The 24,699-nt window shown below is 39.4% G+C and overlaps 1 protein-coding gene and 1 long non-coding RNA gene across 2 annotated transcripts in view; one reads left to right on the top strand and one right to left on the bottom strand.

The window, feature by feature from the left end:
• The window catches only part of adcy1a (adenylate cyclase 1a), a 63,663-nt gene that overhangs the window by 15,969 nt on the left and 22,995 nt on the right, over window positions 1-24,699 (top strand). Inside the window, exons 5-15 of the mRNA XM_006797852.2 lie at window positions 6,039-6,166; window positions 7,911-8,069; window positions 12,332-12,473; window positions 14,580-14,735; window positions 17,306-17,500; window positions 19,602-19,699; window positions 19,847-19,931; window positions 20,666-20,755; window positions 22,409-22,683; window positions 23,089-23,215; window positions 23,592-23,708. Of these exons, the coding sequence (XP_006797915.2) occupies window positions 6,039-6,166; window positions 7,911-8,069; window positions 12,332-12,473; window positions 14,580-14,735; window positions 17,306-17,500; window positions 19,602-19,699; window positions 19,847-19,931; window positions 20,666-20,755; window positions 22,409-22,683; window positions 23,089-23,215; window positions 23,592-23,708 (1,572 nt within the window). The remainder of the gene's footprint in view (window positions 1-6,038; window positions 6,167-7,910; window positions 8,070-12,331; window positions 12,474-14,579; window positions 14,736-17,305; window positions 17,501-19,601; window positions 19,700-19,846; window positions 19,932-20,665; window positions 20,756-22,408; window positions 22,684-23,088; window positions 23,216-23,591; window positions 23,709-24,699) is intronic.
• Window positions 24,036-24,669, bottom strand: LOC118454727 (uncharacterized). Its single transcript, XR_004843869.2, has 3 exons — window positions 24,519-24,669; window positions 24,241-24,446; window positions 24,036-24,160 (listed from the first exon to the last, which is right to left on the bottom strand). It is a non-coding gene; the product is annotated as an uncharacterized LOC118454727 (long non-coding RNA).

The raw sequence follows: 24,699 nt of genomic DNA, 5'->3' as shown, positions 1-24,699 counted from the left end.
TGCTGTATACAGGGCACACCTGTTAAATTGCTTTGGTCTTCCCACAGTTGTTGTACATATTTTAATGCCGGATCCACTTGAACTGCTGTTGTATACAGGGTGGGCCATTTATATGGATACACCGTAATAACATGGGAATGGTTGGTGATATTAAAGTCCTGTTTGTGGCACATCAGTATATGTGAGGGGGCAAACTCCTCAAGATGGGTGGTGACCATGGTGGCCATTTAGAAGTCGGCCATCTTGGATACAACTTTTGTTTTTTCAATAGGAAGAGGGCCATGTGACACATCAAACTTATTGGTAATGTCACAAGAAAAACAATGGTGTGCTTGGTTTCAACATAACTTTATTCTTTCATGAGTTATTTACAAGTTTCTCTTTGTTCACAGCCATTGACATGTCGAAGAGGTTAACACGTGAGGAGCGGATTGAAATTGTGTTGATATCTGGTATATACCACTGCGGATTCCTCCCACAGTCCAAAGACATATAATTAGTGGGATTAAGTCACCTGATGAGTCCAAATTAGCCATAGGTGTGAATGTAAGTGCGAATGGTTGTCTGTCTCTCTGTGTTAGCCTTGCCACAGACTGGGTGACCCTGGACAGGTCAGGCTCCAGCCTCCCTGTGACCCTGATAAGGATGAGCGGAAGAGGACGGATAGATGGATTTCCACTATAATCCGCTTTTTTTTTTTTTTTTTGGAAATAGTAGGAAAATGGGAAAGCGGTTTACAACTTTTGAGTAATGGAGACGTGAACATTACGTAGACTTTACTCCATGGAAAAGGACAAGAATGTGCAAACTTCAGCCCAAACCAGCAACAGCTATCCACCGCTGGTAACATGACATCAGCTCTTTCCAAGCACCTGCAAAGAAAGCATGTTAACAAAAAGCCTGTTAGTATATACAGTCAGGCTTGTACCCTTCATTTCTATCTGTGTATTTTTCTGCAGTAGGATTGCTGTGTTTTTTGTGTCAAGCACTCTTTCACCAGCTTTGGTGTCAGCTTATCGTTAACACTTAAGCACTGACAGCAGTCTTGGTCAAGTTCTTTGAAAATAGTAATTAGTTACTAATTACTGATTACTTCTCCAAGAAAGTAATCCTGTTACTTTATTGATTACTTATTTTCAAAAGTAATTAATTACTTTATTACTTAGTTTCTTTTTAAAAACATGATACACAACCTGAATATGTAAAGCAATAGACCTTTGCCAATTCTATTTTTTCTGCATAGCCATCATATAAAATTGAATCAAATGGAAAAGTCTCTTTTAAAAGCTTGTTTTATTAATTTTAATCTTTTAACTTCATGCACATTGCATCAAGCAAAATTAAATTATATGCAACAGTCTTTGACTGGGAGAAATTTGTTTAACATTTAAACCTATTTTCTGTATATTCCAGCATAAAAAATAAAATAATGTTTTGTGTTTACACTCACTCTTTCAAATAGATGCAAGTAAAATAGAAAAAAATAAATAAAATCAAGGACTCAGCAGCACTCAGTCCTGTCGCTCTTAAATCTATTTTCACCTGTTTAGCAGGAGTGGGGCGGGTGGAGGTTTGCCTGGTGCCACAGTGATCATGTCAGTGGGGGCATCCAGGGGTTTCTCTGTGAATTTCACATTCCTGTAGCAGCGTGCTGGTGCTCGCTCAGATTTGAAGGTTAATCTTTTGCTGTAGAAAGAAGTTTTCTTCCCATGCAGAATGTACAGCGGATGATAATGTTTTTGTCACTTTTTATGGACTAAAACTTTAAGTAATTTAAGTACATCCAAGCTTTAAACGCTGCATGGTCATACGCTCTCCTGCACTCCATATTATTTATTATTGATCTGCCATGGACGTCGCACGTGCTTACATCATTGTCATGAGACACTGACAAACAAAATCACATTTTAGTAATGCAATAATGCAGCGTGCTTACAGGAAAGTAATAGTAATCTAATTACTTTTTTTGCAATAGTAATCCCTTACTTTACTCACTACTTTAAAAAAATTAAATGGATTACAGTAACTTGTTACTTTTAACGTGTTACTGCCCATCTCTGACTGACAAGAAAACTCTTGTGTACAATCATTAGGACAAGAACGTGTGTAGCCTAAACTTCATATTGTTAAGTAGTGTTAATTATCTTAGGCCATGTTCAATTCAATTCAATTCAATTCAATTCAATTCAATTCAATTCAATTCAATTCATTTTATTTATACAGTCGCTTCAAGGCGCTTTATATTGTAAGATGGACCCTACAATAATAGGGCCATGTAATAATGTGCTTTCTACTTGAAGTAATTCAGTGACATAATACTATAAATTTTTGTATTTTAAATAGTAAATAACAATCTGTAATAGGCAGTTTTTTAAACAATGACCTCAATGCTACAATTAATCAGTGTAAAAGCTTATGGCCACACCACCCTGATCACGCAGCTCTCATTTGATCTCGGAGCTGTGCGATTACAAATCAGGGCCACATAAATGATACTAGGTGTTGTGACCGTAGTAGTCCATTTACCATATCTGTTGTCAGTGATGCCGTCTCACTGTACCATTAATTTTCTATATTACTAAAACTGAAATTGTAAAATATGTAAAACAATTTAATGGGAAACCTACAATTTCCTTATTAACTACATCAGCTGTAATAAACTGAGGCCTCTCATATGAACAGTCCTTTTTTAGAATATTAATGCAGCATTACGTTTTACTTTATTGTCATAGAAAAACTGAAAATTCACTGCTTACAGCATGAGCAAAAGTTCATTCTGCAGAGGTGGATTTGTCTCTTTAAAAATCAATAAAATGAGGAATCTGCATACAAATGTTGTGTTTGTAAGTCTATGTGGTTTTAGTTGCAGTTAGGCAAGTATATGGGATGGTGAAACTTGCAAAACAAAGTTGCTTTTAAAAAAAAAAGAAATAATGTCACTGAGCCATCACACTCACAGCCTACAGTGAGGGAGGAAGGCTGGCTGCAGCGAGTCCAAACAGTTGGTGAGCTCCTTTTTTCAGCATGTTGTTCCGAAGAAGCCTCCAAGAAAACAAAATGTATTATTTAGTCCTGGAGCTCATTTATTATGCCAAGTCATGTATTGATCCAAAAAGTGAAAGTAAAGCTGGAGAGGTTAACTGACATGTAGGAGGAGGAGGAGGAAGTCAAGAAAGAGAAGGAATTGGGAGGCTGAGAGAGGAAGAGATGACAGGATCGATTTCTAGACAGAGGGGAGATGAGCTGGGCTGAGGAGGAGGACTGTTAATGTGCGTGTGAGAAGATTCCTTCGCAACAATGTGAGAAACTTATAAAGTCATGAAGTAAATGATTACTTCAAGTTACTGCCTCAAAACATGGTTATACAAGCTACTCAATCAGAGGGTGTACTTTTTCAGAGGACTGCACAGAATCCTGTAAGAACTTTCTTTGTCACATGATTGTATATAGTCATTATAAACATGCAGAGTTAACATTGTGAATGGATGTATTTGATCTATGATCTTTTCATTATACTAAACAAGGTGCTTTGGTCACTGCTCCTGTAACATTTGTTGTTAATATTCAGCACTTCTCTGGCCTCTGGTAGGTACAAAGAGGCTGTGGCCTTGAGAAAACAGACTGTACCATTAGAAGTCAGTCCTGTCCAAGATATTGCACTCACACTCAACTCTTTACCACATGCTTGACCTCTTCCATGAGGCCAAGAGACAGTTTACTCCTGCTTTCTACATGCAGACACGCACACAAGTCACATGATGGGCAGGATTATCCGTCATGAGCTCATTCTGCATCTCAGCAATCAGTCGTGGCTTAACATGGAGAGAGCGATAGACCGAGGGTGAAAAGAGCAAGATACGAGTTATGTGTCTTGCTAGCAGCGCTTTGAAACTCAGCAAGCCATTATATAGAAACCTTGTGATGAGGATATATTGGGTGCATGTGTGTGAGCATTTGTGGGTAGCTGCAGCTGTAACCTAATTGAGATTTATACCCCGTCGTGTTAGCCAGGGAGAAATTCTCTTTCAAACCAGCTCTGTCACAGCTGCTGAGCCTGTCTGGCTGCTGTATGCTACACAACACATTAGTTCCCTGCGGGCTCAACTTAAACTTAACCACAACAGACACATGCCCAACACTAACCTTCACCTAACCATAGTGAAGACAGCATCAAGCAAAACAGAGGCACAAAGTCTGCACTTGAATCAGGTAGCTTTATTCCTAAATGTGTCTCCCAAAGCAAACAGAGATACCTTTCTCTTGTGACATGGTTTGCTGTCAGCAGATAATTTCTGTTCACGAACACAGACGCACACACAGGCACATGCACACTTCTCTCTCTACCAAGTGCCGGGATAATCATGCACGTTCTGAATTCTCATATCCTCCCACGCCAGAATCTTTCTGCTCCCGTGAGCAGAAAACCAGAGCACCCCATCTTCTTTCTTCTCATCTTTGCCTCTTACCCCGCAATTGTCATGAATCTTCTGTATATATGAATGTGTGTGTTTGTGTGTGTGCACATGTGTGCTTGTCAGTCAGAGGTTGCCTGCAGGCTAAGCTTTGTAGGGTCTTTCATTGCAATTTTCTGATGACTCTGTGTGATACAGTGCCAAAAGGAAACCCTGCGTGTGCCACTAAATCTTGTGCAGTACAGTATGTGTGCAAGTTACCATGCAGCTGTTTTTTTGCATTTTTTTTTTTGCAGGTATGTGTCTGAGTGGGGATTTGTGTGTCTGTAAAGGTGTCTGTGTGCATTGGTGAGTGTGTGTGTGGCACCATTGCTGAGTTTGTGCACAATGTGCACTGTGACAAATAGCGGATCTGTCTGGAAATATGGGGGCGGGATTCTACTTCAAGAGCATGTCGGAGCAATTAGAGTTGGCCTCAACTACAAATACACAAACAGTAGCACAAGCACACACATCTGATTAAAATGAATCAAAATGCAGCTGCAGCTTCCATACAGTTTCTGCAGAAGAAAGGGTTTAAAATAGCAATGGTCCTGTCATAATTAGCTATTTATGGGGCATTAAACTTTACAAAATCTGCGATCCAGATGGAAATAAAAGTTAGTCACACCAGCTCACGTCACAGAAACATTTGACCATGCTATCTAAGAACAATTAGGAGTCATGCTCCGTGTAGAGTAATAATGATAGAACCATCAAATAAGATGGCTACAGGTAAATGTATATCAGGGAAAGTACCAGTAGTTTACAAAATCAGGGACGTGCTAGGATTAAGCTGACCCCCCACAAGGGTTATCTACTTGTGATTTTCAATTGAGTTAAATTAAGAATTTCATTAGCTTATAGCTAATGTTAATGCTTTGACATTTAAAAAGAGAAAAAATGAAAACACAAATAAGTAAAACAGGATTAGAGAATAAGTTAAATAAAAAGAAAACCTACTTTTAGCTACTCCTTTAGTGATCCCTTTATTATGAGTGAATAAAGGGATCACTCATTGTGGTGATCCCTTTATTCATAAGGGATCACCACAATGAGTAGCTCTGCATGTTTGATTGGGCAGCAGGATCTTTTGATAGTTAGGCAAATGTGTAAGCCACTACACTATGGACGACCTGTTAGACAATAAGTTAAATATTTTGACTTACTAGTGCTTTACCAGTTTAGACAACCTTGCTAACCTAGCAAGGTAGGCTAAACAGTTCAGTCCTATGAGTAAAACAATTGTTTTCTGTGCTCTTATGCTGGTATTTTACTTTCTCCTCATGCTGGAAAATGGTAAATAAACTCTCTGATATCTGTCTCTATCTCCCTCATATCTTTTCCAGTGTACAGAGCTGTAAAAACGCAGCTATGTTAATCATTATGTGCCACCACACAATTAAAGATTTGTGTTAAAACCAATGGGAATGGATGCATAGTATTAAATTAATCCTGTCCAACACTTAATGACATTAAACCTGACAAAGATACATTTAAAGATATGTGTAGTATACACTCAAAATAACTACATTTTTCTAATCTCCCTGACATTGCTCATCTTTCTTTTTCTCTTTGTGTCTGTAGGAGAATCACTGCAGGCGCATAAAGATACTGGGGGACTGTTACTACTGCGTGTCAGGACTGACCCAACCCAAGGCGGACCATGCCCACTGCTGTGTAGAAATGGGCCTGGATATGATTGATACCATTGCGTATGTCACACACTGATATGCAGGCAAAAATTTCTCTGTTATGATTGTTTTGGGGAAGGACCAGAAGTCAACAGTTACTCTACAATGTGTGATCATCCGAATTGTTTCATAAGAAGAAAACAATTTTATCCTTTTAAGTTGCTTTTGGTGCATTGCTTCTATGACAACAGTTTCTAGGAAATCCGAGAAAACTGGGGCACTTCTTACCTGCTTCAACTGTAATATACATCGATCAGGGATAACATTAGGACCACTTGTCTAGTATTGCGTTGGTCCCCCTTTTGCTGCCAAAACACCTGTCACAAAGGTAACCTAGAAAACTGACCTTTGTAACATGTGATTGATATTCAGTGTGTATATATTCCAATCCAAACAATTTCTAACCACATAGATTTGGTTGACTTCCAAATCTATTCCCTCTACTTCTTTTTCGTTCATTTGGCACCTAAAAGACACTTGCTTGCACGTAGCCCTGGTTTCCGCCCCTCTCCCTAAAAGCATGTAGACACCACCACGTACACAGAGAACCTTTGCCTCACTTTCCTGTGTGAACCTGCGCCTGTCATGTTCTTTGCCCCACCGCTCTGTCTGGGAGGATGGATGCCGCAGTGGGAGCCCTTTATCTCAAAGGACAGGTGCTGCCATGCACACGCATTCCTCAGTATGCGTTCCTCAGTATGCGTGTGAGTGTAAGATGTCCCTTCTTCAACCTTATGGGCAAACCACATTTTCTTTTCTGCCATCCTGTAAACAGACACCCCCACCCCCCCACACACGCAAATACACACTTTGTGAACCCTTTGCCATTCTCAATTTCCTTCCTCGTCTGTGACTGTCTCACATCTGAAGTGGGTAACCTCCCACAGGTTACTAGGTGATTTACCAGGGAGGAGAGGCTGTGGAAAAGTCCTGCTTTTTCGTCACTGCCCCACAGTACGACTCAGGGAAGGTGATCCACACATGCGCATTCATATTGTAAACACATACATGTGAACATAAACTTTTTTGAAGGCGCATTGAGTAGTTTGGGCTTTTTTTGGAACAAAGTTTAAATGTGTTGGAAGCGTATGATTACAGATGCGCCTCTCTACATCAAAGATTTTGTACTCGTGTAGCAACCCTGAATCAGTTTTGCTACACGATTCAGAACTTTAAGATTCAAGATTAATTCCATTATCATAATCTAACACGAGGCTGTAAAACAATATCCAAAAATAGCAATTAAAAAAAGGGCTCTTGTGCTCAAATGTGGTTGCGCTACAGCAGATGTTTCTGGTTGGCTTGCCACATGGCAGGAAGGTAAACAGGTTGTGGCAAGGGGGGGAATTGTCTTTTAATATCTTTTGGGTTCTGCACCAACATTTAACCTCATTGTACAGATATCACTGATGCTTGGTAGATGGTTGCCTGATTTCTTCCAACACATCCCATACCAGTTAGTGGTGTTTCCTGCTGGGAAACAACTATGCTTCTTTAGAGATGTTAATAAGACCTTGTTGTGAGAATTTTAAGTTTGAGCTAAAGGTCACTGTAGTCTAACCTAGTGTTGTTAACACTCAGTAATCTGGAGAAATTTGCTGGGCATCTTTTACTACCCAGCATTATCATTGCTTCAGCCACACTGCTTCCTATATGGCAACAAAAAGAAAACAAAACAACAACAATAAAAAAAAAAATGCTTTAAATGTTAAATTGTCCTGGTTTTTGTTCAAGTAGTTATAAATCATTCTTTCCCCCCCTGCAGGTCGGTGGTGGAGGCCACAGAGGTGGATCTGAACATGCGCGTAGGCCTGCACACAGGACGGGTGCTGTGTGGCGTGCTGGGCCTGAGGAAATGGCAGTATGATGTCTGGTCAAACGATGTCACACTGGCGAATGTGATGGAGGCTGGAGGGCTGCCTGGGTCAGTACTGACTGTTACACCCACTGAAAATCAGACGAACGCAGCACACACACTCATGCAAAGACACAGAATACAGTATGTCAGCTAAAGTAATATGACACAGTGTTATGACAGACTTTCTGTATGTACACTACTATGTTCATAGACTTCTCAAATGGTTATCATAATTCACAGGGTCATTTACAAAGAAATGTAAAATTACCGTATTTTTCGCACCATAAGGCGCACCGAATTATATGGCGCATTAAGTGAAACAAAACAGTCAGATAAGTCAGACTTAACTCATTCTTCTTGCTTCCTCCACTTCCGTACCATTAATTCATTAATGTTGAATTCTCTCGCAGCTGCTCTATTCCCATGTTGTTTCAGTATATTAATGACTGACCTGTTCTCCTGACTGAAGTTTGGTCCTTTTACAGTATCCTGCCATGTAATTGCATTTGTCCATAACCATCAGGAACCCTCACGTTGCCATTTAGAGTGAAAAAAAGTAGCGTTCATCTTCCAGTTTCACTGTGTTTATGTTATGCTAACATAGCTGTGTTGCTAGTGATCACGTAGCACATCATTATATACCAGCTAGCCCAACTTCAGTAACCCTACAAATGTCACTGCTGTTTAGTTTTCTGTATTCATTTATGTTGGAAGTGATAGCAGAGCTGTAAGTTTTAAGTTTTTCAGAAATCTCTCAGTCAGAATATGCTATATCATGTTTAGGTGGTAACTAGCAAGCTAACTTCCTGCTAACTTCTAATTCTGTTAAATTTAATAAATTCTGTTTTCATGGATGCCTGGGTGTTAAACTTAATTGTTACACCTGGCAAAGCTGCAAAACAATCATTTTATTAAAGATGAAACAATTTAGACCATGTTTAACTCTCAGTAATGCCTCAGTGTTCGTTTGACTTTGGAACCTGAAGGGGACGGATTTTTGGACCCAGATTACTCTGTGAGGCTCCTGACCAGTGTTGCCAACTTAGCGACTTTGTCGCTATATTTAGGGAGTTTTCAGACCCCCTAGCGACTTTTTTTCAAAAAAAAGTCGCTAAAAAAAGACGTGAAAGACATTACAAAAAACAATAATTGCTAAAATAAATTTAATTTGTAGTTCTAAATAAACTCTAAATGCATTTAGGACGTTTTTTGCTCACTTTATGTCTCGTCCACGATGTTATTTCTCTCTCCAGCAGTAGGTTACAATTACATTAGCATGACCAATTATGCAAATTAGGTGATTACGTCATTTAGCGACTTCTAGCGACTTTTAGGACAACCAATAGCGATTTTCCTTACTGAGGAGTTGGCAACACTGCTCCTGACTACAGGAGCCATAATGCTCCGACAATCCATCAAGCGGTGCGGTTTTGTAGCTTACGAAGTCATACTAAAGCATTTTTTGACAGATTTTTGAGCCCGTGTACCACATAAAATCGGTTTGAGGTCAGTAAGCACAACCAGAATTCATACATAAGGCGCACTGACGTGTTTTGGCACACTGACGATTTTTGAGAAAATTGAAGGATTTTAAGTGCGCCTTATAGTGTGGAAAATATGGTATTTAAAAAAAAAACAAAAAAAAACAGACAAACAATGAATTTAGCAAGCTATTGCTTACCTAAGTATTTTTCAAAATGTATAAAAATTGTGAAAATGCACTTGATCAGTCACCCATTTTCCATCCATTAACTGAAGATCAATGAAAAAGTGTATAAAATAGTGTTTGTGCATGAGCTGACATTGTTACCAGATATGAAAGAAAGCTTTCGCAAGACTCTAAGCAGTCCCAGCTTGTTGGACAAACTTTAAAAAGCTAGAGGCTGAAGTACTGATTTTCTGTAGGTCTCTATCAGTTTTTCACATTATTGTGAAAGTTTGGCTCCTCTGTTTGAGGCCATTGTCCTGTTGCATGATTCAATTTTGGTCCAGCTTTACCATTTAGACAGATGCCCTCACATTTGACTCTATAAAATGTACAGGTTCTGTGCCTGAATCATCACACCAACACTGTGCTTGACAGCTCGTAGGATGTGTTTGTGCTGATATGCTGTCTTTGTTTTCTTCCAAACATGTTTCATCATGGCCAAACATCTTTACATTGATTTCACCTGTCCAAAGGACATTGTTCCATTCTCATGGATTCTTTAGCTACAGCTTTGCAAACCTAAGCCATGCTGCCATGTTCATTTTAGAGAGAAGAGGCATTCTCCTGGCAACCCTTCCAATCAAGCCATAGTTCTTCAGTCTTTTTCTAATAGTACGGTTCTGAGCTTACCATTTTACTTGCTAACTGGGGCCTGTAGAGTGCATGGTTTGCATGGTTTGACTTGGTGGGATGTCCACCCCTGAAAAGGCTGCTGTGGTGTCGTAACACATACCTGAATACTCCAGACTAGCAAACTGCCAAAAAATCTGCCTGTATCGACCTGCTCACATTTACTGATGATGATTTGAATAACAGCATCCAACTGCTACTTACCAATTCCTCTGGAAGCAGTGAGGGTGTGAAAACTTGTTTTTCACTTGTTTTTTCCACATGACTGCACATTGTGTAGCACTTTCTCTAATAATCTATTACATCTGATAAATATAAATTCTAGATTCAAAAGCGTGCTCAGAATAAGAGCACATCAAGTCATTAGTTAAAAGAAAAATCCTACGACTTTAGCAAAAAAATGTAAATTATGTATTTACAGAATTCACACGCAAGTATTATAAAATATAAATAAGATATAAATTCACTAGCTGTGTCCATGTCCTCATTTTAGGCTTGACAGCGTTTTAGTAGATAATGCGCCCTGCCACAAAGCAAAAATGGTACAAGAATGGTTTGAGGAGCACAACACAGAGTTTGAGGTGTTGACTTTGCCTCTAAATTTGACAGATCTCAATCCAGTCGAGCATCTTCGAACCATGGAGGCCCCACTTTGCAACTGGCAGGACTTAAAAGATCTGTTGCTAAAAGCTTGGTGCCAAATACTGCAGCACACGTTCATATTAAGCAGCGGGTCATAATGTTATGCCTGATTGGTGTATACGTATATGCAGCCATCAGATTGTGTTTTGGACAGCACCACATTTTTTGACATCAGAAGGCATCATATTGGAAAAAAAATACTAGAATTTCACTCACCTCACTCAAGCACAAATTTATTGGACTTTACTACATATAATTTGTGTAATAATCTCATACTATAACTTATACTAAGCTATGGTTTACAGTTTTTGTACTTTTTCCAATAAAAACTGTTGTAAGATACATCCTTAAACTTGTCATGTCGATCTGACCTAGAAAAAGCCAAACAAAATATCAAAGCAATGTAAACATAAAACAGCATCCCTGAGTAGGCACACCAACATCTGCTCAACAAGTAACTGAGAGATCACAACCTGTGTTAGTTTACAGAGTTGTACCAAAATAAACCACACAGGTCATCCTGATATTTAACTAAGTGTTTTTAACCGTTTCCATACAACATCTGGACTGACTTGGCTTACCGTAATCATTTGTGGAATCATTTTGTTGGTGTTCATGCTAATTGTTGATGAAGTAGTAAATAAGATGATCTTTTAAGAGGTCAACTTTTCCCACATTCTGCCCTGAAAAACTGTTGCAAGAAAATAATTCAGATTTAATGTAGTTGCACAAATGTGCTAACTAGGACATAAACAGCAGCTAAAAATAAAACTGACCACCACGATTAAATTAATGTCACTTCATTAAACTGGCTGCAGCAATGATCAGACCAACACAGTGTATACGGACGTGGCTGGGTTTCTTTATTTTGTTCACTAGTTCTTTTCAGGTTACGGCAAAACTTGAGCCAGGAGTCAGCTCCTCTCGAGGCTTCCTCCACTGCACACTCTCCCCTGAGTGTTTCTGCACAAACACCTGTCCCCTCTGCCACCCCGACGCCGCCCCGAGAGCTAGCTGCGCCACCCGTCCCATGGCAGCAGGCCAGAGACCACACCCCTGCCACACTGGCATACAGTAACAAGCAGATTTGCATTTTAAACAACACTGAAATGAGATCGCCTGTTTGGCTAAATTTGGTTCTGTTTCAAGTGAGGTAATAAGATTTTAGGACTCGTTACCAGATTAGATGATTTACCAGGATGAAAATTTCTATGATGTGACGAGTTTTGAGCAAGCTGAGGGGCTATTAAGCTGATAAAAATAATGAGGGGATAATGATTTGAGACCTTAGCATTGGACTTTTTAATCACCAACTGTTTTTTGTCCTCTGCTTTGCTTGTGCTCCCAGCAAGGTGCACATCACAAGGACCACCCTGGAGTGTTTGAACGGAGACTACGAGGTGGAACCGGGTTTTGGCCACGAGAGACATGCCTTCCTACAGAAGCATCACATAGAAACGTTTTTCATCGTGCCATCACACAGACGGAAAGTACGACAGAATGATTTCTTTTCTGCAGATTCTCTTACAACCGTATAACTTGAGAGGTGACACAGCTGTCAGTGTTGTAACAGTTAATCCTCTGATGGAGGGAGAGGGAGGCAAGCCATGTGCTAAGCTGGCATACACATGACTAGTATCAATATCTTACACCAACTGCACATGTGCATCGGAGCTGGCTGTTCGTGTCAGAAAAAATGTTTTAAATCCCTCGTAAAGTGCACATGCACAACGCTGGCACCGGCATGCACACACAGATAAACACTTGATCCAGGTTTTGTAATATCCCACATTCACAGTTTACTGTAAAAATCCCACTCAAGCCTACTTGATTTCCATGAATGAGACAATTCTCCACATTTAATTTCATGCCATGTCCTTTTAACCCCTTCATTAATGGAGAATATAAATTTTGAATTTAAACATTTTTGAATTAAAAGATTTTTATGGATAATTAAAGGCAGGGAAGATGCAATCAGAAACACTGATGTTGAATTGTTTAAGTTGTGGAGGGTTCCAAAATAATAATAATGATGATGAATTGGCAAGAAATAATATTACTTGGTTGTACAAGTAATCAATGGTGCATTTGTCCCTAAAACAGAATATATGTTGCTTTTCCTTTCCACACATGACACTGAAGTAAATCTCTTTCGATTTTTGAATCAAATGAAATCAAGACCTGATGTCTTCTCTGTCCCATCTAGCCTAAAATGAAGCATAGCAATAGTGAATTTAGGATTTTTACATTTGTTTGCTTTTTTACATTTAGATGCATTTTACTACTTATTATGAGAGCTGTGCTATTTTTGGAGCTACATATTTGTTATTGTCATTTTACATTTACTCATATTTAGTCATATGACTAAATGTAAAAAGAGCGTGCCTGCTTATATTGCGCTTGTTCAGATCTACTGCGCATTATCATAATACATTTTCTTTATTTGTAATACATGTAGAGTGATACGTCTGTCCTAAGGGGCAATGGCAATACATAGTTCTGAAAAATGAGGACTTAAAGGCAGCCACTGGCGCAGTGTGGCATGACACACATTTTGTGTTGCTACTGTGTTGTTGATAACAGCTGGCTAGTGGCGACTTTTTATTGACCCTGTAGAATACAAAGAAATGAGCAGCACATTATTTTTGGTAATATATGAAACTGATTTTAAAAAACCCAAAACAAAACAAAAATATTTATTGTTTTTTCAGGCAGTATAACCCCCCCCCCCCCTTAAAACCATAATAGCTTTAACAAATTTACAAACATAGAACATTTAATAAGACTTACAATTTCCTTGATCTTAATCAAAGCTTTATAATGACCCACAACGGTCAGGGTGACTTGAACTGACTAGTCTTTAAGCACCCTTAAAACAATGAGAACAAAATAATCACATTCACATGTCCAACTATTTAGTTAAAAGATTAAGTACCTTTAAAATACATGGCCCAAATCAGTAATTGTATTAATTATAAAAGCAATAGTAATGTAAATGTTCCAGCCTATTTAACCTTTTTCATCTCAACCATATTTAACGTAGTACAACATACAGTAGCAACAGTAATACAAAAATCCTAACAATGTATGCCACAAAGCTAAATTTATAAGTCTGATACAGCACATGATAAATGGTAAAATTCTAATGTTACGGCATATCCATATTCAAATACGAGACTGCATAATGCTAATGATAATTACTTTCACTTTGGCATGTTTCAGTTTCATATATTTCCCATTTTCACTTCGCAAGCAAGAAAAAATAACATAACAAATGAAAGACGGATTGAATTTATGGATGTATTAGTTACGAGTTTTTGTGTTTACTGTTTGTGCTGTCAATTATTCTATCAAAGCTGTGCTTAATTGTGCTATATACACTAGGCTAAATGTTAGCTTTTACTTCCTGAAAAATATTAACAAGACAACTGTAAGAGACTTAATGCTTCATTTGATTTATGTGATGTTTTCTTTTTCTTCTTTTTTTTTCAAAAAAGCCTATTATAGTATATCATATCAAGCCTTAAATGTGTTCAGTATGTTGAGTTCTTTTTCAAATGTTCTATTTATTGTTTTATTTTTATCTTTATTTCCAGATCTTTCCTGGTATTATCCTATCAGACATCAAACCAGCCAAGAGGATGAAGTTCAAGACAGTGTGTTACTTGCTTGTGCAGCTCATGCACTGTAGGAAGATGTTCAAGGCCGAGATCCCCTTCTCCAATGTCATGACCTGTGAGGATGATGACAAGGTATTTATTAGACTTGCCTATAGGTGTTTTTTGGGTGGATTGAAATCCTGCTTGGATCCATAATCTGCATGTCAAACAATCACACAAGCAAACATTAATATGTATTTAATGTCTGCTTGTATTGTATTAATGTATTAATATGTACATTTCACATCTTCAGAAGTACCACAGTACTCCTGCTTTATGACAGACTCTTAAAAAGTAAGCCACAGGGACTGATACAACCACTGACATTGACTTTATATATGCCAGATTACAATTTCATGTCCATATGAGCATCACATTGTTCTTGTTGATGTGTTTCTTAGCTCTGTGTGTGACGCGGCAGTGAGTCAGTCATGGAGTCGTTGAGTGTTTGGGCGATTGGTGTTGTGTCACAGTGTCTGGCTGTCAGAAATAGCCTGCTAGCTCTAATCCGCCTAACTCTGTGAGCCGGTCCAGGCATTAGCACTTCATGATTTTGATGAGGTTGCATTACAACTGCTGGTAATCACCCACTGCCTGGTATCATCTCTCATAATAGCATTAGACACATTGTTATATGATTATCCAAGTAGCTAAAATCCTTCCTTTGTGACACATAGCAAATCTATAATAGAATTATGACTGGGAATTGTTTGGTGCTATTTACAAGATCTAATCTTGCGATACATGACAAATTAAAAATGGTGACTCTTGCTTCACTGTCACCTGTCAAGGGGCAGAATACATTAGGCAGCAAGTGAATATTCAGTTCTTGATACAGATGTGTTGGAAATAGGAAAAATGGCCAAGCATCAGAATCAGAGAGACTTTGCTAAGCCAAACTTTGATGGCTAGGACACTGACTGTTCCAGGAGGGGTTTTCTAGTTAGTACATACTAAAAGTGGTCCAAAGAACTGTTTTGAATGACAACACAGTTATCACCAGGTTCATATGGGAAAGTTTGTGTTTTGGGGTGTTACTTTGATGGGTTCACAAACATAAAAAGTTCAAGCTTTAGACGTGATTTCAAATATCTCAGTGTGACTGAGCATCTGTGGAATATTCTAAAAAAACAAGTCAAACTGAGGGAGCCTTCACCTGGCAACTTTGCTGCTTACATCTTTTTGCTACAGGACATCGTCAGAAATCTTGTGGAGTCTCGATTCCCCAACATACAAAAGCTGATTTTATGACTAAAGGGGGTCTTTAAAGCATGTATGCAGGATGTGGCATGTACTGTGCTTTGAAACACATTATCTTGATTAGCTTGCACCCACTTTAAGGAGCACTGTGGTCAACGTTAGGAATAACTTTGATTGCTGCATGCTGTGAAAGGAGAAGGGGGGTATCCAGCTGGCAGCACAGAAGGCTGGGTGTGTCAACAGTTGTGGAGCTCGGTTTTGGTCAGTAACACGTGTAAAGAGCTTGGATTTGTTATACGTTCTTCCAAATAGGTCCATAAATCTGTTATACCTTCAGACATAATAAGGAACAGGAGTTGAAAATGCAGATCTTAAAGAAAAATGTCTTCATATAATATTATACTGTAGCCAATGAGCAGTAACTTCTGCAGGTAACATACCATTCTGTAGTTTGTTATCATAATTTTCAAATTGGGCATTATTTTATTCATTATTGTATTTGACAACTGAGTTCCATCTCCCTGGATTCCACCCACAGGACCAATAAAAAACCGTCACACAGAAAAAGCAATTAAAACACACCAATGTGTACTTTGTCTACCTACTTATTTTCTGATTAACTGCTACCTGAAACTTCAGTGTGATGTGACATTAGTGCCTCCGTTGTATTACCAGCAGCAAATAAGTATTTATAACCTTATCATCAGATTGTATATTAGAGCTTTTCTCTTTGCCACCATCAGATCAAAAGCACAATGTCAATACAATGCCCATTTTAATGAGGTTCAGCTATAGTTCTACATCTTTAATTTACATTATAAAATGTGATCACATCTTAATCTGCTACATGGAACTTGTAGTAAGTGGACATGTGATCAAGAACCCCCCCCCCCCAAAAAAAAGAAAAAAAAGAAAAAAAAAGAAAAGGCTATTATTGGTTGGTGGAGCAAAGAAAAAGATTTTTTTTTTACCAAGGTCTTTTAATGATAAGAGCCTTGTGCCTAAATTTGTGTCTGACCTCTAACTTCACAGTGGTTAAACAATATTCAAGGCCCTGTGGTTTTGATTGGTTAGATTTAAAGCCTTTTGCATGTTAATTTCTTAATCTGTTTAAAAAAAAATCAGTCACCTAACTTCTAATTTCAGCCTTCTCTGCATTTATGAATTTGTGCACGCATAACATGCGTGTGTGCATCTCTGTGAGCTGCTATTGGTGAGGTAGTTTGACGGTAAGTAATGAGTATTATATCCTCAGATATTCAGACAAGCATGTCTGCAAACTTTTTTTATCGTCTTTATAGAGTTATATCAAATTCTCCTGTGCTCAGGAGCTGTGTAAGTGCTGAGCTCACAAAACTCGTCATTTGTATGCCTCACTGCATCAGCTGACAAGCAGTCAGCCTTAACGCATGAGGCAGGTCTCTGCAGAGACTGATTGTGTTGTCTTTTTCTCTGTATGACAGCGGCGAGCCTTGCGGACTGCATCGGAGAAGCTGAGGAATCGGACGTCTTTCTCAGCCACTGCCGTGCAGCACTCGCCAGGAACGCGAGTCAACCGCTACATTGGGCGGCTCATCGAAGCGCGTCAGACCGAGTCTGAGACATCAGACCTCAACTACATCACCCTGTTCTACAAGAGTAGAGACAGGGAGCGCAGGGTGAGGACACACGAGACCTGAACATCTGATCGAGAAACTCGTAACTTTTCAACAGATATACAAATGTATTAATATATACTTTGCTCAAGATACAACGTGCTTCGTGACTGCCCCCCCTTCTGTCTTACTCTTGCACATACACACCCTACACGAGCTCTAATTCTCTTTCTCCCTCTCTCCCACGCCTGTTGTCTATGTGTGTGTGCGTGCAAGAGGAATCCACCCACCCTCTCAGGAGGGGGTGCAGATAATGATTTGGGAACGTCTGAGCAGCACATGTGATATCTTTCTCCAATGTGTGCGTGGGTAGCCATAAAGGAGAAACAGAACAGAGATGGGTTCATGCGTCGACGTGTGCACGCGTGTCAGCGTCTGCATTTAAAGTTGTTTCAGAAGAAATAAAACCTGTGCAAAGTAAAAACATAATTAATTGCCTCTCATGTTTAACTTGTTTTAGCCTTGCTATCTTTTAGGAGAAGCGCAATAAATAAAGAAGACACAAATGAGCATAATGGGTTTTTAAAAATATATTCCTGCACTGCAAGATTTATTTCAAAACACATGTTTTACAAATTTAGACATCCCCTTTCCTTTCTTTTGCAAGAGATAAGTGAAGTTTTTTATTAGTACAAACATGAGCCAAAAGCCTCTTTTCCAGTTAAATAAAAACAATTGTGGCAATCTGTATTCTGGGTAAAAACTATTTTTCTTGTTAGAGTAAAAACAGCTGTGATAAGTAAATGGCTTATGGCTGTCACTTTTTGTGGTCATAAACAAGTGAGGATCCAATTGGAAACACCATAGGAGACGGAAAAATCAAATCCTGTATTTTCAAAGGGTAAACAGAAGGTTCTGCAGATATGAGGCAGGAAGTCTAAAATGTGTCCTAAAAGTCTAGGTAGGGTAGAAGGAAAACAAACTAGATTCAGGATTAGATTCAGGAATAACAGAGAGTTGTGATAATGACAAATACTGAGGTAGGACATGGAGAATAAATGAGCACAACAGGGAAAGGGATAATAAACCGCATGTGAACTAAATCAGGACAGCAACCAGGGCAGACAAATGAACAAAAGTGGGACAGGAACTATTCTTCGAAATAAAGCAGAGAATATTAAAAGAAGTAAAAAGAATGAACAGTAAGATAAAGACAAGTGGAACAATGTAAAAAAGATGGGTGTACCTTCTAGGTCTGTGGCAGTGTCTTAAACCTGCATTTTTTCTAATGACCAACAGGGAGAGAATCTACTGGTTTCAAAAACACAGTCTGAATGTATAGAAGTCTGCCCCTCTGCCTCTCTGATCCATTACCTCAGTAAAGACTTTTCTGGTGAAATTAAGTGCTCACTCACTAGTTTCAAGTTACACTGAAAGCATAATATTCATCTGATGAACTATAATCCCCATCAGAGGCAAAAATTGCGTACTGTGTGATTAAGTGTGCAGTATCTCTTGGTTTCTCACGTTTTAAAATCACTCCACTCTTATCACCTTTGGTTTAAAGATTCCAAAATGATGACAAGAAAACATTGCAAAGACTTTGCTAATGTCACGTTGAATCCTCCATCTTTTATATACAGTCAATGGGAATTACAGCTGGAATTGAGAAAAGTAACCAGCATTTAAAATCACAAAGGCAAAACATCTAAGAATTATAGTAAAAACAAAAACAAAGAAATGCAGTAATTAAAAAGACAGTTACAAAGAAATCTATAAATTCCTTTGAATAGATTTTCAAGTTCAGGTGATGCACATCATTGTTGGACTAAAACAGTTTATAGCACCAGCACCAGAGTGTTTGGATGATACTTTCGAGATGTAAAAACCAACAATAGCACCTTTAAACTTCATTAGTATCATACCATGTTAATATTTGTAGCTGGTCAGTTTCTAATAAAACTGAAATGACCATGTAGTTGTCTTCAAACAATCATATGTACTTATCTCTAGGATGATGTAAAAGCAATGCCAGGATTCCCCATGATAAAGGATTTCCAACACAGTGCTCTGAATGGACCTACACTGTTTTTGCAATGGATGGATGGATTCTTTGTGCTTCTTCTTCTATTTACATTTTAACTCTTGTTTCCTCTTTTCTTAGTATCATCAGGTATATGATGACCAGTTCATCAGTGCTGTGGTTCTTTCTCTGATCCTTGCTGCCCTGTTCGGCCTTATCTACCTACTAATGATCCCACAGTATGTAGACACACACATTCACGCACAAAATGTCCAATCATATTACGCAAAAAAGTTGGTGGGCCAGGTAGAAAAGGAGCTGTTTTTCACGGCATTTAGTGAAAACTGGGAAAGCCCTGCTCACTCTCTTGTCTCTTTGTCTCTCAGGGGGATGCTGGTGCTGCTGCTGTTGGTGCTGTGTGTGTGTTTCCACGTGGCCTGTGTCATGTACCTTCATCTCACCAGTGTTCAGGTAAGACTTCCAGACCTCTCCCAGCAGCCTCACACGTGTAAAGATCACACTCTTAATACACTCTTTGTCATTGGTTTTAGTCACTTTGTTGTTGCTTTGGGCCTCTTAATGACTATTTTGTGTCTTTTTGTTGTCTAATTCTTTAGGAAGTTACTTCATATGGCTTTAAAATAATTTTGAGTCTCTGTAATTGCTTTGCTTATGGTATTTTGTATTTCTTTGAGGTAATTTTATATATATGTTCATTGTGGGTTTTTTTTATTTTAGAGTTGTTTTTTCATAATCTGACATTTCTCTTAGATAAATCAGTGTTTCACTATCACTACTATAACTTCATAGTTTTATTTATTTATTTTTATTTAGCCTCCTTTAGCATACACTTAGTGGACTCACAAGCATTTTAGCATTTTAGCAATCTTTGATTAATTATATTTTTGTGTGTGAAAAAAAGCGCCTTCATATCGGAGCACCATGATCATTTTTGCATAGTGAGCGCATAATCTCTATATGACACTTTGGCATCATGCTACATTGAACTATCATCATACCCTTTAAGTGTCTCCTCTAATAGACCTGAACATAATGAGCCACACCACAAAATGCGCTCATTTTATTTCCAGTCCTGGTTAATGATTTGTCCAAAATGCATTTAAAGTAGATAAACAGTTGCTTCATTTACTCCTTCTATTTTCCGCCTCCCTGCCAACCTCCCTTTCCCTTTCCTCTGGCTTTAGTGCCAACCGGGCTGCCTCACCATCCAGATCCGAACAGTGCTGTGTGTCTTCCTCGTTTTGCTCACCTACTCTGTTACCCAGGCCTGTGTGGTAAGTGTATGTGATTTATATAAATGATATCATGGTCTGTGTTCAAAATCAGTTACTATTCACTATATGTAGTTTGGCATATTACCTATTCATGGTTGATATACCACAGTCAAGTTGAGTGAAAGGAGTTGTCAGAGTTTCATCATTTCAGTTCTGGTCTAAGGAGCTCGGAAAGAATGCGATTGGACTTCTTTAAATTTTGTCACCTCTCATTCGAGAAGCGTCTTCAGTTCAAGTAGGGATTGTCCCTTAATAGAGTTGTTGGTTATGGGTCAAACCACAGTGAGATCTCGCCTCACCCTACCTTGTGACCTCTATAGGTCACCTGACACAAGATGTGAGTAGGGGTTGAGGCCCCTGGGAGTGATCTCAAAACTGCACTGGAGGTGGCCTCTTTCACTCCTCTTTCAAACCATCTGTCTTCTCTGTCCTAAATGTGAACATTGTCATCCTTGCAAGATTGATCTTTATCCTTTAGACGCAGATGTACAGCTCAGTCTTGTCCTGTCGAGGTGGCTCTTCTGTGTTGTGCCATGCGTTTATGGAGTGGCTGTTTGGTTTATTCAATGAAGAAGTCAGAGCACTCCGTGCTGCGCTGCACAGCATATACTGTGCTGTTCTTCTTGTATTTGGGAGTTTTTGTCTGAGGGTGTGGCTGGGTATGAGGTGCACTGGGGTGTCATGATTAGAGAAATTTTCTCTGACAAAACTTCATTGTTGGTCACGATTACAAATACCAAATCTGATTTGACTGCAACTGTATCAGAGAAGCGCTTGTGTCAGCACACCACTATTTTATTTGGATATTTTTTTCTTCTTTTCTTATTTTTCAAAGGAAATGCCCATATGATTTTTGTTTTAATAGTTAAAAAGTTGGCAACACTATAATCAGGATATAGGTAGCTTAGCATAGCAGAAGAAGAAAAAGTTACTTTAAGCTGATGTCACCCCAAAGGAATTTGCACCTTCTCCTGGGGATCTTTTTCCTGATAGTCAAATATAGGAACTACTACATTATGAATGTACTAGTTTAGCATAGCAAAGAAACACAAATACTGGTAAAAATGGGCAGATCCAAATCTAACCCCTTTAACAACCTAATATGCAGACCAGTGTCTTAAGAAGACTGACGTCACATAGCCAGGCTTGCATTATTTCAGCTTGTCGTAGACCATTGAATTTGAACATTCAGCTTGATCAGTAAACAGTTTATGGCCTCTCCAGTCATCATATTGCACATGGGTGTACTCTAAAGATAAATGCGTGCATGCAGAATCTGTCTGTCTCCTTCTGCAAGGCAAATACGACCTGAGTGCACGAGCAGGTTGGTCTTTACTGCCACAGCTGAGAGATTACTCCCTTACTGTTTATATTATACGGGAAGATAAGGTTTGGAAACAGAATCCAAAGGCATGGTTTATCACACTGTACTTACGCTTTATTCAAATGTTCGTGGTGCTCTGTACCCAGATGTGATGTAGCAAAATAATTAGTCGAGGATCTCTTGGAAAGGAACAAATCAGGCACACAGATTGTTAAATTGTCTATTCGGGTTTCTAACCTTAATGCCATTAGATCAATGAGAAATTTATTATTTAATATTAAATGTTTTAGGATTTTTTAAGATAAATTATCAAAGTAATTGTCTTTCAGGTGGGTTGTGTTCCCTGGGGTAAAGTTGGGACTAACTCCAACCGCTCTGTGGAGAACATCCCCACAGACACTCTCATGGTTAGATCTGCTAACACCACAGCAACGGACCGGGCTTGTCCCAACATGGCCTACGCCTTACTCTCCTGTGTGGCGGGGACCCTCACCGTGATCCCTTACATTCGTGTCTCCTCGCTCCCCAAGATCCTCCTCCTCTTTCTACTCTCCATCACATATACAGTTGTCATGGAGACCAGTGGTTACCGTCAAGCTGTGGGGTAAGCTGCGTTGTTAAGACTTGTATATGTAATATATGTAAGGTTTATGGTTATAGTCAGGTTTGGCTAAGTGTGCTAAGTACAAAAAAAGTTGCTGTTATCCACAAGAACACAAGAAAGTACAAGACAAAAGCTCAAAATCCTATCAAAATATTATCAAAATATTAAAACAGTAGGAGAGGAATTGCAGCAAAATCTGACATATTTCCCTCATCAAAATACTGAGTGTAAAGTTCTGATTTACATTGTATTTGCTTTTGAAGCATGTATTTCTATGCATATTTTCCCACTTTCTTCTTCCACTCCAACACATTTCAGGGCATTGTTTTGTATTGTCATGAGTTCTTCCCTACATAACAAAAATAATAAACATTATAAAAATGTTTTTATGTCTCCATCTTCCAGTGGTGGCTTTCTGCACACACGGGGCTATGACCCTGTTTTGGCAGTGTTGCTTTTTTCTGGAGCCCTGGCTCTGCATTCAAGACAACTGGACCTTAAATTGCGACTTGACTATCTCTGGGCAACTCAGGTGTGTGGCTGCTGGTACATTCAACATCCTGTTCTTGCTTCTAGGGTTCAGTTTTAGTCAGGATTTGATCATTGTAATACAGATTTTTGTTTTCTTTAGTGCCTATGCTCAGTCTTGGGTTGTCTCAGTGGATCATCAAAGCCTGGATGTTTCTATTTTGGGAAGATGCTGCATGTTTGTCTTGTCTGCAAATCATTATCTCCCTCTAGTGATAAGGACGGGCAATTACATCTCCTCTTTGCTGTAAGCTAGAGTACACCATCATAGTGCTTAAAACTTAAAATGTCAAGATCAGTGCCACTTTTTAAAGGATCTGCTATACGTGTGTGTGTGTGTGTGTGTGTGCATGTGTTGCGTGATTGCTGATGTCATGCAGGCGGAGGAGGAGAGAGACGACATGGAAAAAGTGAAGCTGGATAACAAGAGGATCCTGTTCAACCTGCTGCCAGCTCATGTGGCTCAACACTTCCTGATGTCAAATCCCAGGAACATGGTGAGCATCTGCGGGCATGTCCTGGCTCATCCAACAGGGAGCGTCAGTCTAAAGTGCGTAAGCGCCTTTGAAATCAGAAAGCACACCCTGACACAGTAGGTGCTTTAGAAAGCTCTGAGGTTTAGGTTTGGTGAGAGAGACAACATGAAAAAAGGTGTCTAGATTTTTAGGTGACAAGTCAAGATTCACACCTGGTTTTTTTTTTTTTCAACTATTTTGCCTTTTAATGCAAATGTGTCACAAGGGCCGAGTGGCCTGTACTGAAAAGGACTCAGGTGCAGAAACCCAGAGCTGAGACAGCAGATGATGCGACAATTTATTAGGCGTAGTGCAAAAAATGTAGCAAAGACAAAAAAACAATAAGACGTGGTGTTTGACGAGGCGCGGCCTGGGAAACGTGGCTAGGGCGAGGGAACGGGATGCAGAGTGGAGCTGAGCAGGGAACAGTCACACTGAAGAGAGAAGACAGTGGAGTTAGGGAGGTAGTGGAGGCAGCTCTGAAGTGGCAAGTTGTAGGAGTGGCAATTCTTACTTGCAGTAGGGGACATGGAGTGTTGAGAGGGGGGTAAGAGAATCCAGGGAGGGCTGAGTGGCGTAGAAAGGCTGACCTGAGATCCGGGGCTTCAGATGGAGTGTGATGGCAGGAGGGCAGGCAGGTGAGGCACAGAGGGATTTTCAAAATGATTGTTTGGTATCCTGAGTCTGGAGGTGGAGCATGAGCCAAGGTGAAAACAGCAACTGCAGCACAAGAGAGTCTGGTTAACAAGATAAATCACAGCACAAACTTGAAGTATTAGACCTGTTACCAACATGTGTTGATGACGAACTGGCAGTGAATGAACATCAATGTGTGGCTTAAATCCCTCTGGCTTGATTGCCTGCAATAGGCTCCAGGTGTGCAGGAGCTGGCCCTGCCCAGGGGCGGATCCCAGGTAGGTTCAGGAGCCCTATGGAAATTCCAGCCACCCACCGCAGACCATGACAAAATGTC

Source organism: Neolamprologus brichardi, chromosome 17 (genome assembly GCF_056152115.1).
Source record: "Neolamprologus brichardi isolate AB-2024 chromosome 17, ASM5615211v1, whole genome shotgun sequence".
Taxonomy (NCBI): domain Eukaryota; kingdom Metazoa; phylum Chordata; class Actinopteri; order Cichliformes; family Cichlidae; genus Neolamprologus; species Neolamprologus brichardi.
This window is presented reverse-complemented; position numbering and strand designations above follow the sequence as displayed.